Source organism: Chironomus tepperi, unplaced genomic scaffold, assembly GCF_022539635.2.
Source record: "Chironomus tepperi strain 1889 unplaced genomic scaffold, CSIRO-AGI_Ctep_v1 contig_425, whole genome shotgun sequence".
Classification (NCBI taxonomy): domain Eukaryota; kingdom Metazoa; phylum Arthropoda; class Insecta; order Diptera; family Chironomidae; genus Chironomus; species Chironomus tepperi.
In genome coordinates, this window is record NW_027226547.1 from 407786 (window position 1) to 423925 (window position 16140).

Below are 16140 nucleotides of genomic sequence, written 5' to 3' on the forward strand. Positions count from 1 at the left end.
ATTAAATTTTCCTTAATATCATTAAAACAAAGAATGTCCCGAAATATTTGATAAGTTTAAACGATTCACAAATTTACGATTAATGTCAATGGATGTTATCTGCAGCATGTTAATTCAGGGTTTTTAAGAAAATTGCGAAAAAAACAAATAATTTAAAAGTTCGTTGCATAAAACTTTTGATTCATTCAAATTTCGAAATCGTTTTTTTAATTTTTTCGAAATCGTTATTTTTATTACGTAAAATTACGTACGTAATACTTTACGTACTGACATTTTTGTTTATAAGAAAAGACATAAAAATTTTCTCTTAAAGAAAAAATTAAATTATTCACAGAAAAAAGCATTTAATTAAGCTAGAAATATATTTTAACTATAGTTTACAACGTTTAAAATGTGTGTGAAGTGAAGGATAAATGTAAGATAAAAAAATTGTACCATAAATTTGTGTTTTTTTAATCATCCGTTTTGCAATTTTGTGAAAAATCTAATTTCAAAGTGATTCATACTTATTTTATGGGAAATTATTAAGATAAAATATTAAAACAAGTTGCTTATCAATATTCTTGTATATTATAGTGTAAAGAAATAAAGAAAAACGATAAAACATGAAAATTGTGTAAATCAAGAGAAAAAGTTTGCGTAGGAGTGCTTATCAGAGAAGAGAAAAATTAATAGACATGTTAAGTGTACACAAAAAGTCTATCGAGTAAAAAGTCAGATACATCTTTTTGATTTTTGTGAAATGTGCAAATGTAAACTATATTTTAAACGATCTCAGCCAATTAATATAGAAAAGTTGAAACGAAAACCGTGAATAAATTAAAGTTTTGTTGGAAAAAGGCAAATCTGAATGTCTAATAAAAACCCAACCCTTCGAGAAATTGATTCATTTGTACGTACAGAAAAAAAGAAAGGATACATAAAATACTCATTCGTCACACAGTGTGCTTTATGAGATTTAGTGAACCCCTATTACGCAAAAAATAAAGAAAAGAGACATTAAAGAGGGAAAAATTTGTCCAATATTATAATTGCCGGTGAGTTCATTAATTCTATTTTCCTTTTTGTGTCGCGTCAAATGAATTAAAATTGCACAAGTGAAAAGCCGCAATATTATTTTCCGAATGTGTGCATTTTGAGCGCATTTGGATCGTAACTCGACCAGACATTTGAGATTTATGTGTTTTGATATTTGAAGTGCAATGAAACGGACGTCTGAGATTTTTCAACTAACTATTTTCTATTTATTGTTGCTGTTTTATTCAGAAAGTCATACACAAGTGTTTGCAAAATATTTATTTTACAATACATTTCAAATCTCATGTCAACAAATTCTATAGAATTGACTCATACGCATCAATAGGCTCTAAGGCAACATCGTGTGTATGTAAAATAAGTGCTTAAAAATTGTTTGTAAAAAGAGCATTGAAACGAGGGAGAGAAGTTGAATGAAATTAAATATAAAATGAAGTGCCAATTTAGATGAAAACTCCAACTGTGTAAAAGCAAACTTTCTTCTTCATACTCATTTAATTTTTTTCGCATACATAAATTGACGATGAACACATGGATGGATAGCACAAAAGGGCTATTTTTTAATACTCGTACGAGTATTTTTTAAAACGCCATATAAAATTCATTTTTCAGTCAGTTGTTGCCGATGATTTCAATAATTCTTTCAACTTCTAAACCTCTTTCACATGTTTTTTTTAGCAAAATCTATGGAGTTTATAAATAAATTCATTTTATGATCAAATGAGTCGAGCTATGTTTAAACAAATTTTTCCAAAAGTTAACACACGCATTGTGACATTCCTCGCAGTTGACAACTTTTTTTAAACGAAAGGTTTATAATTTAATTATAAGCTGACTGCTTTTAATAGCCAAATCAATAGGAACAAAGCTGAATTAATAAAAAAATTTGCAGTTGAAGGTTTTTATTGATTTTTTAGTGCTGACAAAAAAAAATATGAGCACTAAAGCAAACTCCATAAATAAAGAAATATAACTATTAAATTATGTTGACACTCAAAAAATAATGTTCTGAAATAGAATTATGTGAAAAGGTCAAAATATACTTTATTAGGCGCTTCTGCTCGCTCATAATTTAATACATTAAAGGAATTCTTTTGTTGATTACTTTACTTATAAATTGAAAACATCATAAATTGATCAATTTTTTTCATGCAATACATAGTATTGTATAGAAATTGAAGATAAATACTGATAGATTAGATTATGATTGTTCAATTATTACAAGAAAATAACATACTGCGGAAGCTATGAAGTTTCTCATGTTTATGTAAAAATATAGTACTTTTATTGAATAAACAGAACGGGAAAGAGAGAAAAAATCCAGTAAGCTAATCAAATTTATTTTAATATGTATGTGAAAAACGATAGACGGATTTAGAAGGCCATAAATGAAGTTACAAAATTCAATCAGAAGTTGAAATAAATATTAGCTTCAGAGATTCCCCTCACAACATGACGCGCAATTAAAATATGTTGTGTTATATGTAATTTTAATCTTTAACGACAACACATCATAAATCTTTGAGACTTTTATTCGTACATCTTTTGATGAATATTATGTGTGATGTAATTGATCTAAAATTATAAGCACTCATATTTTATACTTGGATCAGATGTACATGTGTTGTTGTTCAGGTATCATATTCTATTATAGAATATTGAATTTCATTCCAATGTTATGTTTATGTTTCATTTTTATTAAATATGTACTTAGAGTTATAGCCAACACGAACGTATTGCTTCAATATTTTTTTTTAGTAAACAATTCTTCTTCTTCCTTTTCGGCACTTCAATGTTTTTTGTTCAGATTGGAAAACCAGTTTTTGGATTTTCCAGCAAAACTAAGCATAATGAAAGTTGTATTCTAAAAAAGTTGTGCCTGGAATTTCAGATCATAATCAAAAAACAGATTTGAAATTGGTTGAGGCATTGCCGAGAAAATCGAAAAATTCGCTTTCTTTTAATCAGCAAGAAATCTCAATAACGAGACATATAGAGACCTCTAGTTTTTTGCAATCGATCCGTATTACTTATAGAAGAGCTGATTAGTTTTTGGGCAAGGCAGGAACAGGCGTTGCTTCTAAAAAAGCAAAAAACCTTCGTTTTCATAAGAAATTTCAATAAAAATTTAATGGTTATTATGATTTTTGAAAAATTGAAAATTGTATGAAAATTCAAACATGTGTCAAGCGAAGCTTGGCCTGCCCGCTGGAGCCTGATCCCTCAAAAAGCCTACCCGCTGGAGCCTTTCCTCAATGCATTTGCCAAGCGAAGCTTGGCCTAGTTGGAGCCTGATCCCTCAAATATGTGCCAAGCGAAGCTTGGCCTACCCACTGGAGCCTGATCCCTCAAGCATTTGCCAAGCGAAGCTTGGCCTACTAACTGGAGCCTGATCCTCAAATATTTGCCAAGCGAAGCAGCCTACCTTTACTGGAGCCTGATCCCTCAAATATGTGCCAAGCTTGCCTACCCCTGGAGCCTGATCCCTCAAGCATTTGCCAAGCGAAGCTTGGCCTACCCGCTGGAGCCTGATCCCTCAAACATTTGCCAAGCGAAGCTTGGCCTACCCGCTGGAGCCTGATCCCTCACATTTGCCAAGCGAATAGTGGAGCTTGATCCCTCAAACATTTGCCAAGCGAAGTACCCGCGAGACTTTTTATGGACGGTGTGAATATATCCGCATTGGGTTTCTACCCGATACACTAGTTTTTTTAGTAAACAATTCTTCTTCTTCCTTTTCGGCACTTCAATGTTTTTTATCAAATGTCAATGAAAAAAAGAAGTTGTCACAGAAAATGTCATCAATCTTTCTGCTGATAAAAATATTTCTAAAAAACGACTTGCTCCTCCTTATATTTAATGGCAGTAAATTTTCATCAAAAGAAATTTCAAATCTTTACTTGATATGTGATGTGAATTCACTAAATAGTATATCATTGAGTAAGAAAATAATAATAATAATACTAGTGGGAGACGAGAAATATTTATGATGCACGATTGCATCGTTAATTTAGATAAAAAGAGAGAGAGAAATACATCAGTTTGTTGAACTATGTGTGAGATGCATCACATTATGTACATATTTTCAAAATCATTTATAAAAAGAAAAACATTCAAAAAAAGAAATGAAGATGATACACCTCATAGACTACCAGACTGCATGAGCTTCTTCTTCTTATTTTTTCATCATATTATTATACTTTAGTGCATGCTCAAGGAAGCAGAAAGAGTCGGTTGAGGACAGAAGAAGAAGAAGAATTCAAGCAGAAAAGAAAGAAGGAATTGGCATTCATAGTATGCCAAAATATCAGGAAAAGAAGAAATGAAATCATTAAAGCATCGAATGTCGAGAATGTTTCACTTCCTTTAGAATTCTCAACTTATTGAATCTACTTACTTATATGTATAAACTTTTCAAATTGTATGAATATTGAACAAAAAATCAGACATAGATGGAAACTTATTTTCCGTAATCGCATAAATATGTAGACACGTTCAAAACCTTAGTGTCTACCAATATTTGTATTCAAACAATCGATTAGAATTCCAAACTACGTCGATAAAGATTTTTTATGAGGTTTTTGGGATTTTTTTATTTTCTTCATAAACACAAGCCAGAGTGCAATGGCTATATTTGTTATCGTATATTCAAGTTGTATTAAATAACTTAACTAGTTTTATTTCATAATCGCTTTGTTATTTATTTCTCCCTTATTTTGCGATAAGGCACATTCATACTTAATCAATCACATAACTGTTTATATATTCACATTTGAATAGTAACATGTTAACAATAAAATAGTTGCAAGGGAAATACTAACGGAAAAGGAAAGGGTTCGAAAGATTTTTTAATGCATTAAAAAAATCCTTTCCTTATCGAATTTCATTTTCCTTGTTTCCTTTATGGTGCAAAAATAAATAACATAAGAATAAGAAAAAAAATAGGCAGTTTATTTTTAGTCATTATGTCTGACCTGGTTTCACCTTGTATGGTACTTGATATTTTGATGTAAATTATATACTCTTCATTCCCTTTATTAGTACAAAGTAACTTTCTACTTTTTGTGTTGTTTGTTTTATTGATTTATGAAAGAAAAAAGAAAATTATTCATTCATTGAGTAAATGTGTGGAAAATTTATGCTCATGTGAATGAAAATGTGTGAAAATAAATCTAACAATTGGGCATGAAATTCTTCGAAATATTCTTATTTTCTTATGCTGTTGAGTGACAGGTGAGAGTAAGTCTCATAAAATAACAAAGTGACAGGTGACAAGATCCTTTTTTGAAGAACTTTACCCAACTACTTATTTATTAATACAATTCAATTCTTTCTAAATGCTTTTCATCATCATTTCTCTTCTTTTTATTACATCTGCTACATCCAAAGGATTCACCTTTTCTTTTTTTTCACCTAGATAAAAAAGACTTCCGGGCATCATTAAATATTTATGTGAATTTATAGTATGATAGGCAGGGAAAAGTATTTCTCATTTCATTCTACAAGTTTTTCTTCTTTCCCCAATCTTCATCATGTCACGGTTTCTATTCATCGGATTTAATATGTAAATATATTTTCCTTCTCAACTCATTGTTATTTTTTCTCTCGATGCCAAATTGCAGTGAAGAGATTTTTCACATACATTTCTAGTTCATTTATTTTTCTTTGGATGTTTTGCATCAATGAGTAAGTTATTTGTGTGATGAAACAGATTAAAATTGATTGAATGGTTCTTGATGCCACAGATTTCTTTAATATATGGCACGCGAATGATACTCAACATGAACTGTATGTCGCCGATGCTTATTGGATTATGTTTCATCAATAAAACCACAGGAATTTTGTGTGGCTGTAGACTTATTTATAAATGAGAACGCGTAACTTACACTGTTGTCTCTGCGAAATATTAAAACTGTTCATTCTCGTCCTGAAAACTATTTGAAACATTTATGTCAGTAGCATTTCATATAACACGACTTGATTCCTATAAATGCCAAATTAATAAACATGTGTATCATTAAAAAAATATTCATGTTCCCCGAACAGACAAGCATGATGCTCAATTATATTAATTGAGTTTATTTATGAGTACGATCATACTCACCTAATAATCATTGTCTGCAAGGCTTAGGGTTCATGTTTAGTTGTTTAATTTTACTAATTGTAAGGAACGTATAGTTTATTTTATGACAACATAAATACCTTTAAAATTATAAGTAGCTTTTGTTACTTTACACATTTATGTCTGATTCATTTTTTTCTTTCACTTTCCATATTTACAAAAAAAATCTACTTTTACGAATGAACAAATGAAGATGATGATTAAACCTTTAGGCATTCTTTGTTGTTTCATTTAAATGCATTTCTATACTTGTTGAATATTCAACAAAAGAGCTATTCCAGAGACACATAATAACTGGTAATGAATTAAAAAGAGAAATTAGAAATTCATTATTTAATTGTGTCCTATTCCTATCAGTTTGAATTTATTTTTATTAAAATTCTTTTTTATACTAATGACATTTGCTTGTTTGCAAGTACTATTACTTAGATAAAAGAGATACGGGTATTTGTGGAATATCAGCATGAATAAAGTTTTTCGAAGTGGAAACTTTTTGTTTTTGTTTGAATGATTTTTTTATTTTTCTTCTGTTCTTTCTTACTTTTTGGTTACCCAAATTAAGTGTTAATGCGATTTAGTATAGATAGAAAGGGAAATCTAATTGTCAGAAGGTCAAGACTTGATGGTAAAAGTTTTCTTTCCTTTTTGCGTAATGGTCTGGTTTGCCTGTTTTCTTTTGTTAATAATTTAGTTAATTTCTGCAATGTTCAACTAATTTTCTGACAATCTCCAGTTAAAAATCGATAGAACAGCTTGTCATGGAAAAATTTTCTTCAAAGGAAATTCTTTGCCAAATATCTTATTCTTCCACTTTTATTTTGTGACTTACATCATGTCATTATGTCATGCTTTGTAGAAACTGACAAATTTACACGCTAATATGTTTGTACTAGTGATTGACAGTGGGCGATGAGCGATTTGCTTCTAAAACTAAACATTAGTAAATGAACGTAAAATTAATTCTTCATAATAAACTGATCAAGATTTTGAATATTTAATTTAAATATTTGAATACGCGGCAGTTAATGTAAATTAGTAAATTGTACTTATAATTAGTTATTAGTTCATTATTATAAAGAGGCATGGCTATATTAATTAATATACTGCGCATTGCGTAACATTTTAAAGCAATCTCGGTTACTCAACATAAACATATCGCAGCATGTGAAGCATATTTTTCAATCAACATAGATTTTTTTCTTTCTATGAGAAAATACTTGCATACATTTATGTAAAGCAATGCTTGGAACGAGAAAAAAATTTTAAATAGAAGATCATGAACGAGAATGCCTCAATCTCTTTTTGAAATAAATTTCTTCAAAAATTCTTTCATTCTGTTGAAAAAAAATTTGCTTTGTTTCACATTCTCATTAGGAAAATTTATGTGGAACATATCTCAGAAAATAGACAAGAATAATCATTAGTCGAAAAACGGCGGATGAGGGAAATATATTTCACGTTACAGATCAACGTGCTACTTAAATGTATTGTTTACACTTATTTGACCTGCACTAGAATTATTTACATCATGTCATAATGCAAATTTTAAAAAAGCGTGTAAAAATAAAGAAATCGCTTCAGTAATATACACACCGAAATTCAATATGCGGCTTTTTTCTTGTCATAATACTATTAATTTGAGCTCTGTAGTAAGCTAGATAGACACTTGAAATAACGTTTCAGACTTCCTTTGATAATTTTAAATTATATTTAATCTTATTAAATTCAACTTTGTATGTAAAATTTATGGATCGTTGGAAATTTATTTTTATAGATGAGCAATTTTCAATTATCCGAATCTATACCTTTATACAAAAAACATTCATTTCATTTATATTCAAAAAATAATTTAAATATAAAACATAATGTTCTATTTTAATCTTTCTTCTTTTTTACAGTCACGCATTCACGTTCATCAAAAAATAATAATACTTTAAAAAATACCAAAGTGGCATAAAGAATCGGTCAGCTGTCGAGGAGAGTTACAAAGTGAAATGTCAAAAAAACCATCTATACATGATGGTATATATGAAAATATTACTCAGAATAGTGCAGCAATAATAAATAATAATAAAGAAAAAGATGAAAACGATGACGATTATGTATCATCAGAATCACAGAATTGTAGAGTAAATAATAATATTGATAGTCTGGATTGTGATACACCACCAACGATGAATAATTTAATGCAACATAAAGATGCGCTTTATGCGACACCTTTGAGAAAAACTGATCGACATAAATCAAGAAAATCCCCAGGACCAGATAGTGAGAAAATAAGTAATATTAAGCATCACATAAATGGATCTGAAGATTTAGAATTAAAGAATTTAATGGACCGAACATACTTAAACAGCGAACTCGGAGAGAATCGAATAAAAGATTTTTTGAAAGATACAGCACACATGCATAAGAAAATTGAACCGCCGGGAAAAGAGCACATCGGATCAAGTTTCTCATATTTAGCTCGCAAAGAACATTTTGTAAATTTAGTACATCAAAATATTTTAAAAGATCAACCAAAAGAAGAACCGCCTCAAGATAATTTACAAATTGAAGGAGATCTTGAAAAAGATCTTATAAATTTAGATGAATCGTTTGAACCATGTGGAGATCTGGAAGAAACCGAAAAACTAATAAATAAACTTGTAGATTTTCAAAATAAGATAGCTTTACAAGCTCAGCAAATCGTTCCATCATCACCAAATTTTTCATCTCGTTTGACTTCGACCACTATAGTTAATATAAACCTCAATCGCGAATGGGTCTTAAAAAAAATAGCAATGTCATTAGAACAAAAAGGTAATAAGAAATTACCTCCATCACTTCCAGAAATAGCAAATGTTAATCAGCAGCAATTAATGCAAAATGCAAATTTACCTGTTGTTGGTTACCTCGTATTAGGAAGTAATGGAAGCGGGAAAACTACTATTTGTAATGATATAATTAATGGAAATAATGGTACCAAAGGAATGTTAAATCGACGTTTGATGTCATTTTATTTTGTAAACAGTCAAAATCCTGATTGTCATAGTTTGAGCACATTCATTAGAAACATGGCGTTACAAATTCTAAGTTTCTCAAGTTTGTGGAGTAAACATGAGACTGATGAAAATGAAAAGAAAGATCAAGACAAAAAAATTATGCAAACTACTGATCAAATTGATGGCTCACCAGCCGTTGTTGATCATGAACTTGAAGAAATGATCAAAAACGAAATTCAATTAAACGAACGAGTTGCTGAGTTTTGTGAAAACAAAAAACAGATTTTACGTCAAAAATCGGAACCAACAACAGATGAAAATCAAACGGATGATGCGTCTAAATACTCAACACATCCGCTCTTACATAAGCAAAATGAAAAGAAAATTTCCCCAACTACCAAAGATGAAAAGACAGACGGAACAAAAAGTGAAAAAAATAGTCCAAGTAAGAAAATTTCGAAAATTCCAGTTAAAATAGGAACGCAAAAATCTTCAAAAAACAGCTCTAATAGTACGTCACCTATACATCAAGCAACTACTAATGAGGCAACAAATACATCAACCACACCAAATGAATCAGAAGATTCGATTCAAATTGGTGGAGGAGAAGCTATAGCAGATATTAATGATCAAAAATTAGAGGAAGATATTGCTAATGAACTTAGAGAAGCCATTGAAGATGATATTACTAATACAGTTGATACTCAAAACAATAGTAATGATAATAATAATATAACCGTAAACGAAATTGAAAAGGATGATGAGCCATTATCAGAACGTCCACCACCATTACCTAGAGAAAAAGATTGTCGAACCATTCTTGCTGATGCTTATTATAACATGATGTCACAAAACCCTGAAATTTTTGAATCATTAATTGTAGATAATATAGAAAAGAATCCTGACGATTGCTTCAAAAAAGCTATTCTCTTCCCCCTTCTTGAACTCACACCACCAAAGAGTGCATTGCTAATGCTTGTCGATTCAATTGATGAGAACTACCTTAATGATGGAACATTGATAACGACATTGAAAGGTAGAAATAACACAAAAAGTAGAAATATTGCTGAATTGCTTTCGAATCACATCCACCTACTACCAAAATGGCTCTTCTTAGTATGTACAGCTAAAAAACAAAATAAACATATTGTAAAACTTTTCTCAGGCTTTAAGAAGCTTACATTAGACGATTTAAGGAAATCCCACGTTGTTAAGGATGTTCAGCAATACATTATCAACAGATTAAATGCTGATTTTCGTGGTATCAATCTTAATAAAGAGATTATTGATAGTTTAAATCAGCTTTACATTAAATCTAATGGATGCTTATTGTATCTACGAAAAGTATTAAATGGTATAAAGGAAAATTTCTTCACTTTTCGGGAAATCAAATTAATTCCGTGTACACTTTATGGATTATTTTTGTATCTCTGTCAAAAATCATTTAACAAAAAGCAATATATGAAAATTCGTCCGATTCTCAACATTTTATTGGCATGTAGTGACGCTGCTGATAAAGATTTTGTATATAATTGCTTAAAAACTCACAACTATACGATTGATTATGAAGAATTCGAACGTCGATTAGGATTGATGAAAAATATATTGGAATTAGATGAAGAACGTGGAACAATAAAAATTTTCCATAATTCATTCTGCGAGTGGCTGATTGATGTTAAGTTTAGTACTAAAAAGTTTCTATGTGACATAAATGAAGGACATTTAATGATTTCAATGTATTATACCTTAATAACTGACCAATTATGTCCAAATCGCGTTCGCGACTATATTCTTCACTTGATAAAAACGGCTGAATATTTGACTACCAAAAATTCTCAATTGGACGTACTTATGATACTCTTAGAATCGAGGACAAACCTAAGTGACTGCTTCTATACCAATTCATTCAATTGCTGCAAAAATTGTGAAACTGATTTTGAATTTGATATTAATCAATCCTATAGGACTCGTAAATTGATGCAATTCTATCTGAGTGGTAGACTGTCAAGAGACTTCTCTAGCTTTATTGGTGACTTCTTTAAACCAAGCCTTCCAACTGATCAAAAAATTTTAAAAGTTCTAATGGAAACTGGTATAAATAATCTAGATTCACAATTATCATGTGAGTCATCAAATGTCAATTCACCACTTCCATCAGATAAATCTCAAACAATTGATTCCGAGTTGGCAGAACTATTAATATCAAGCGAAAAAAGTTGTAATGTTGAACAGAAAGTGACAAATGTCGATACAACGGCTTCTCAACAAGCATCAGTAAATGACAACTGTTCGACAGTACAATATGAACGACTAGATGTGGAAATGCATAAAGGAAAAGCATTCATTCATGTTTTAGCTAACGATGGAAATCACGTGCTAATGGAACGAGCATTACGTGCTTGTAAAGGCCCTGTTGATTTGGAAATTGAAGATCACAATGGGCAAACAGCACTAAACATTGCTGCTCGAAACGGTCACCTCGAAATTGTTAAACTTCTTTTAGACTTTGTATGGGTAAGCAATTAGTATTTTTTTAAAAATTTTAATTTGACAAAAAATATGTAAATTTTAGAATAAAACTTAATCATTATTTTTTAATAATTTAGGTTGATCCGGTTTCTAACCGACGAAGAGTAGGAGTTGACGTTAATCATGCTGATCGAGACGGTTGGAGTCCATTACGTTCGGGATCATGGGGTGGTCATACTGAGGTCGTGAAGACATTAATTGCTCACGAAAAATGTGACATTGATAAAGCCGACAAAGAAGGTCGAACAGCTTTGAGAGCTGCCAGTTGGTCGGGTAATGTGAAATGTTTTAGACTATTTTAAAAAGAATATTTCGAGGAATTTCGATTTTAAAAGGTTTATGATTTTTGTTTTTAAATCATTGATTTTTACTGAATATTTTATATTTTCTTTCTTTAAAAATCCTTTTAAATTCGTTTTCAACACTCGAAGATGTTCAAGGTTTCTAATGCAATTATTATAAAATTATTATATATAGGTAATGAGGATATTGTGAGAATTCTGATTGAGGCAAAAGCAAATGTCAATTCGATTGATCGTCAAGGAAGAACTAGTTTGATTGCTGCATCATATATGGGGCATTACGACATCGTTGAAATATTACTTGAAAATAATGCAGATGTTAACCATACAGATCTTGATGGAAGAAACGCTCTATGTGTTGCAGCATTATGTGGATCAAGTGGTTATTCAAAAGTTATTAGTACTCTATTGGAATTTGGTGCAAATCCAAATCAAACAGATAATGAAGGAATGTCACCATTATTGGTCAGCTCATTTGAAGGAAATGCGGAAATTTGTGAACTTTTGCTTGAAAACAGTGCTGATCCGGATTTAGCTGATCATATGGGAAGAACTCCACTTTGGGCATCTTGCACAAGTGGACATTCACAGGTTGTTAGATTATTGCTTTTCTGGGGTTGTGGAATCGATTGTATGGATTCAGAAGGAAGAACATGCTTAAGTGTTTCCGCCGCACAAGGAAATCTCGAAACAGTACGTCAATTATTAGATCGTGGGTTAGATGAAATGCATCGCGATAATGCTGGTTGGACTCCTCTTCATTATTCAGCTTTTGAAGGATATGCCGATATTTGTGTTCAATTACTAGAATCGGGAGCAAAAATTGATGAATGCGATAATGAAGGAAAAACTCCATTGCACTTAGCAGCTCAAGAGGGTCATAATACAGTGATTCAAGCGATTTTAGAAATCCATAGTGCATGTATAGATCAAAGAGCACATGATGGTAAAACTGCATTCAGGCTTGCATGTCTAGAGAGTCATTTTGAATGTATTCAAACGTTACTGAAATATGGATGTGATGTCAATTTAAAAGATGCAGATTCGAGAACCACGCTTTATATATTAGCTCTCGAGAATAAACTAAAAGTTGTGAAATTTTTACTCGATTTTTCAAACGTAAATGTTAACATTCCTGATTCAGAAGGTAGAACGGCACTACATGTGGCTTCATGGCAGGTAATAATTAATAAATTAATTTTCTACTCTCGATATATTTCTAAAATAAACAACTTTATTTTCTTAGGGTCATGTTGAAATGGTAAAAATGCTAATAACTATTGGAAATGCGGATGTGAATGCATTGGACCTTGAAAATCGTTCACCTCTCCATTCTTGTGCTTGGCAAGGAAACCATGATGTAATGCAAATTCTTCTATATTATGGTGCAATCCCTGATCACGCATGTAAACAAGGCGCAACAGCTCTAGGAATTTCATCACAGGAGGGTCATGAAGAATGTGTATCAATTTTATTACAATATGGAGCGAATCCCTTAAAAGCTGACCATTGTGGACGAACGCCTTTCAAACTAGCAGCCAAATCAAATCGAACTTCTGTCCTCAAAATATTGGAAAACTATGTCAAAAGTAAGTAAATAATTTAAAACTTTAATAAACACTATTTAATAATCTTGTATTTATAGACGAGCATCATCCAAATTTACAATTAAAATCACCAGATAAACCTCATGAGAAATCAATTTTACAACCATCACCAAATACTCTTCAGAATCCAAATCTATTAATGGCTAATAATATGACTGGACATAGTCATGGACATCATGCAACAACGTCAACACAAAGTAGCAATTTTTACGAAAACACTATGCATTCTGATACTAGTAGCGCAAAAAAAAGAAAAAGTGTGATTTCTAGTCAGTCAACGGGAAGCAGTAACGAAGTATGTAGTTGCAAAAACTTACACTTGATAAAAAATTTGTAATAACGATAATTTTATTTATCAATAGGCTCCAATATCTTTCACACAACAGCTACAAAAGCATTCACGTCACCATAATTCTAAAAATTCAAACATCATTCAACAGCAATCTACTGTATCAGTTGGTAATGGAAAGAAGCACACACAAATTCTACCAAATGTTGACGAGTATCAAGGAAGAAATGTAAATGAAGCAGATTTGTTTGAATGCATGTCGCCACTTTATGCTTCACCACCGCATTCTCCGAGCAGTGATTTAAGCTCACCACATGATGATATGGCTATGTCTAACAATTTGACGTCTGTTGACTCAGAACATTTCGCTAGAGACACTCATATGAGAATAATTTTAGGAAATAATATAAAAGAACAAAAGGAAAAGGAGGCGTAAGATATTATTATTGTGAGATTAATATTTCATTTATTAACATAAATTGTATTTTATTTTAGTAAATCAAATAAAAGAAGTGGAATTGCGACAAATCCAGCAATGCGCTTAATTCGCAATCGTATTGATTCAGCAGCAAATCTGATACGACGAACAAACAACTATATCACCTCAGGCAGTCAAGGCTCATCTAGTATTGGCGTGAAATCTAGCACATTTCAATGGAGAAAGGAGAGCCAAATGTAAACATGAAGATGATTAAAATTATAAGAAGCAACACAAAAAGTTGAAGAAATAAGACAGCTAAACATGACATGAATTTTAAATCAGTTCTATAAGGAAGCTAAAAGTAATGAATGACGTAAACGATATACTATATGAAAAATTTTATTGAATGATACTCGCATTTTTTCGTTCTTTTAAAAGAAGTTTTAAATTGAATGACTTTATAAAGAGATATTCGTAGAAATATTAATTATGAAACTACAAAGATCTTATTCAGGAACAATAGAGAATGATAAACTTTTGAGAATGATAAAGTTTTATTGATTGTGCATTATTCTTGAAACAAGTGTTATTGCGTAAAACAGAAAAATATTACAGAAGATTTAACATTATTGTAATTATTATTACAATCAATTCCATAATGTCACTAAAATACATTAGATTATTTTTCGAATTATTCTCGCATTTAGAATGTTGAAAAAATATTGGAAATCGCCAAGCACGAAAATATTTAGAGAAAAAGAGTTTAGGAAATTTATGCATCCAAAAAGAGTAGTCATAAAGGAAAGTTATCAAAAATTAGAGTAGGAAATTCTGAGCTTATCATTTCATTACGAAAAGTCTCTTCATATTCATTAATGAAAGTTATCTTCAAATTATACGAAAAGTTAATTATGCAGTTATTGAATTCACAAATGAATCCGGCCTATCATATATTTTCGTGAAAGTCTTTTAAAAATTGATTTCGTTATGGGAAAAATAATCGCTAGATAAGCATGCAAAAGACAGACTCATAAACAGTCTGTATTTCAAGCATATTTTTCGAGTACGTTTCATGATTTTCATAGCAATATCAATTTGCAAATAGAATTTCTTACGAGTCATAATCATTAATAAACAACCCATGATACAGAGAGTAACCAAATCAAGCCATAGACCTTACTTAGCCTAACGTATAGAAAATCAGTTATATTTTTGCACTCAACAAAAATATGCATGCACAAAAGCCGATAGAATATGAAGTTGAAATTACTTTGATAATAAAAAAAACAGAAAAACATGAATAGCAATTAAAAGCGATAAAAATATAACGTAACTGGAACAATGAAGTAAACAAGAATGGTCTAATTTTTTGATACATTTATTTCGTTTTATGATTAGTATTTGCATTTCATGACATTTGATGTATTTACACATTTACTTGAATGATAAGGAAAAAAATTTGAACATACATTAACTATATTAAATTCTACATCAATTATGTAGTAACTCATAAGAGAAACATTTTATGCAATTTTGATTATGTTCAATGAGTTTGTTTGATTTATTTATGCTAGTCGATTATGTTCATACAAATGACATAAAAGTGAATCCTATTATGCCACATATTTATTTTTTACTATTAAACACGAATTAGTAGTGAATATTTTATTTTATTTCCAATTCTTTTCTTTGAGAAAATTGATGATGAAGTGATTTTGTCTTTTTTTATTTTATTTATTTATGTTTTTATTCTCTTTAAAATGACACATTTTAAGTGAAAAACTCTAACATAACGAATGTAGTAGATTTTAAGGAAGAGAAATTGTATTTCAAATAAAAGATTTATTCGAA

At 30.5% G+C, this 16140-nt stretch overlaps 1 protein-coding gene across 2 annotated transcripts; it reads left to right on the forward strand.

The window, feature by feature from the left end:
• The first annotated feature begins 313 nt into the window (after positions 1 to 313).
• On the forward strand, positions 314 to 16054 carry LOC139097587 (ankyrin repeat domain-containing protein 50). Of its 2 annotated transcripts, XM_070649473.1 has the most exons (9): positions 314 to 415; positions 577 to 1037; positions 8056 to 11655; positions 11748 to 11943; positions 12148 to 13151; positions 13219 to 13561; positions 13618 to 13874; positions 13942 to 14300; positions 14364 to 16054. In XM_070649473.1, the coding sequence occupies exons 3-9, from the start codon at positions 8152 to 8154 to the stop codon at positions 14545 to 14547; spliced, it is 5847 nt and encodes a 1948-aa protein (XP_070505574.1). In that variant the 5' UTR covers positions 314 to 415; positions 577 to 1037; positions 8056 to 8151; the 3' UTR covers positions 14548 to 16054. The 2 variants fall into 2 exon arrangements, with proteins under 2 accessions (XP_070505574.1, XP_070505575.1); XM_070649474.1 differs by lacking the exon at positions 577 to 1037 and having other exon boundaries at positions 322 to 415.
• Positions 16055 to 16140: the final 86 nt, after the last annotated feature.

Excerpts from the sequence above, each read along its gene's own strand:
- LOC139097587 (XM_070649473.1), top strand. The coding sequence starts at position 8,152 with ATGTCAAAAAAACCATCTATACATGATGGTATATATGAAAATATTACT. Across the intron at positions 13,152-13,218 it reads TACATGTGGCTTCATGGCAG|GGTCATGTTGAAATGGTAAA; the intron begins GTAATAATTAAT and ends TTATTTTCTTAG. Across the intron at positions 13,562-13,617 it reads ATTGGAAAACTATGTCAAAA|ACGAGCATCATCCAAATTTA; the intron begins GTAAGTAAATAA and ends TTGTATTTATAG.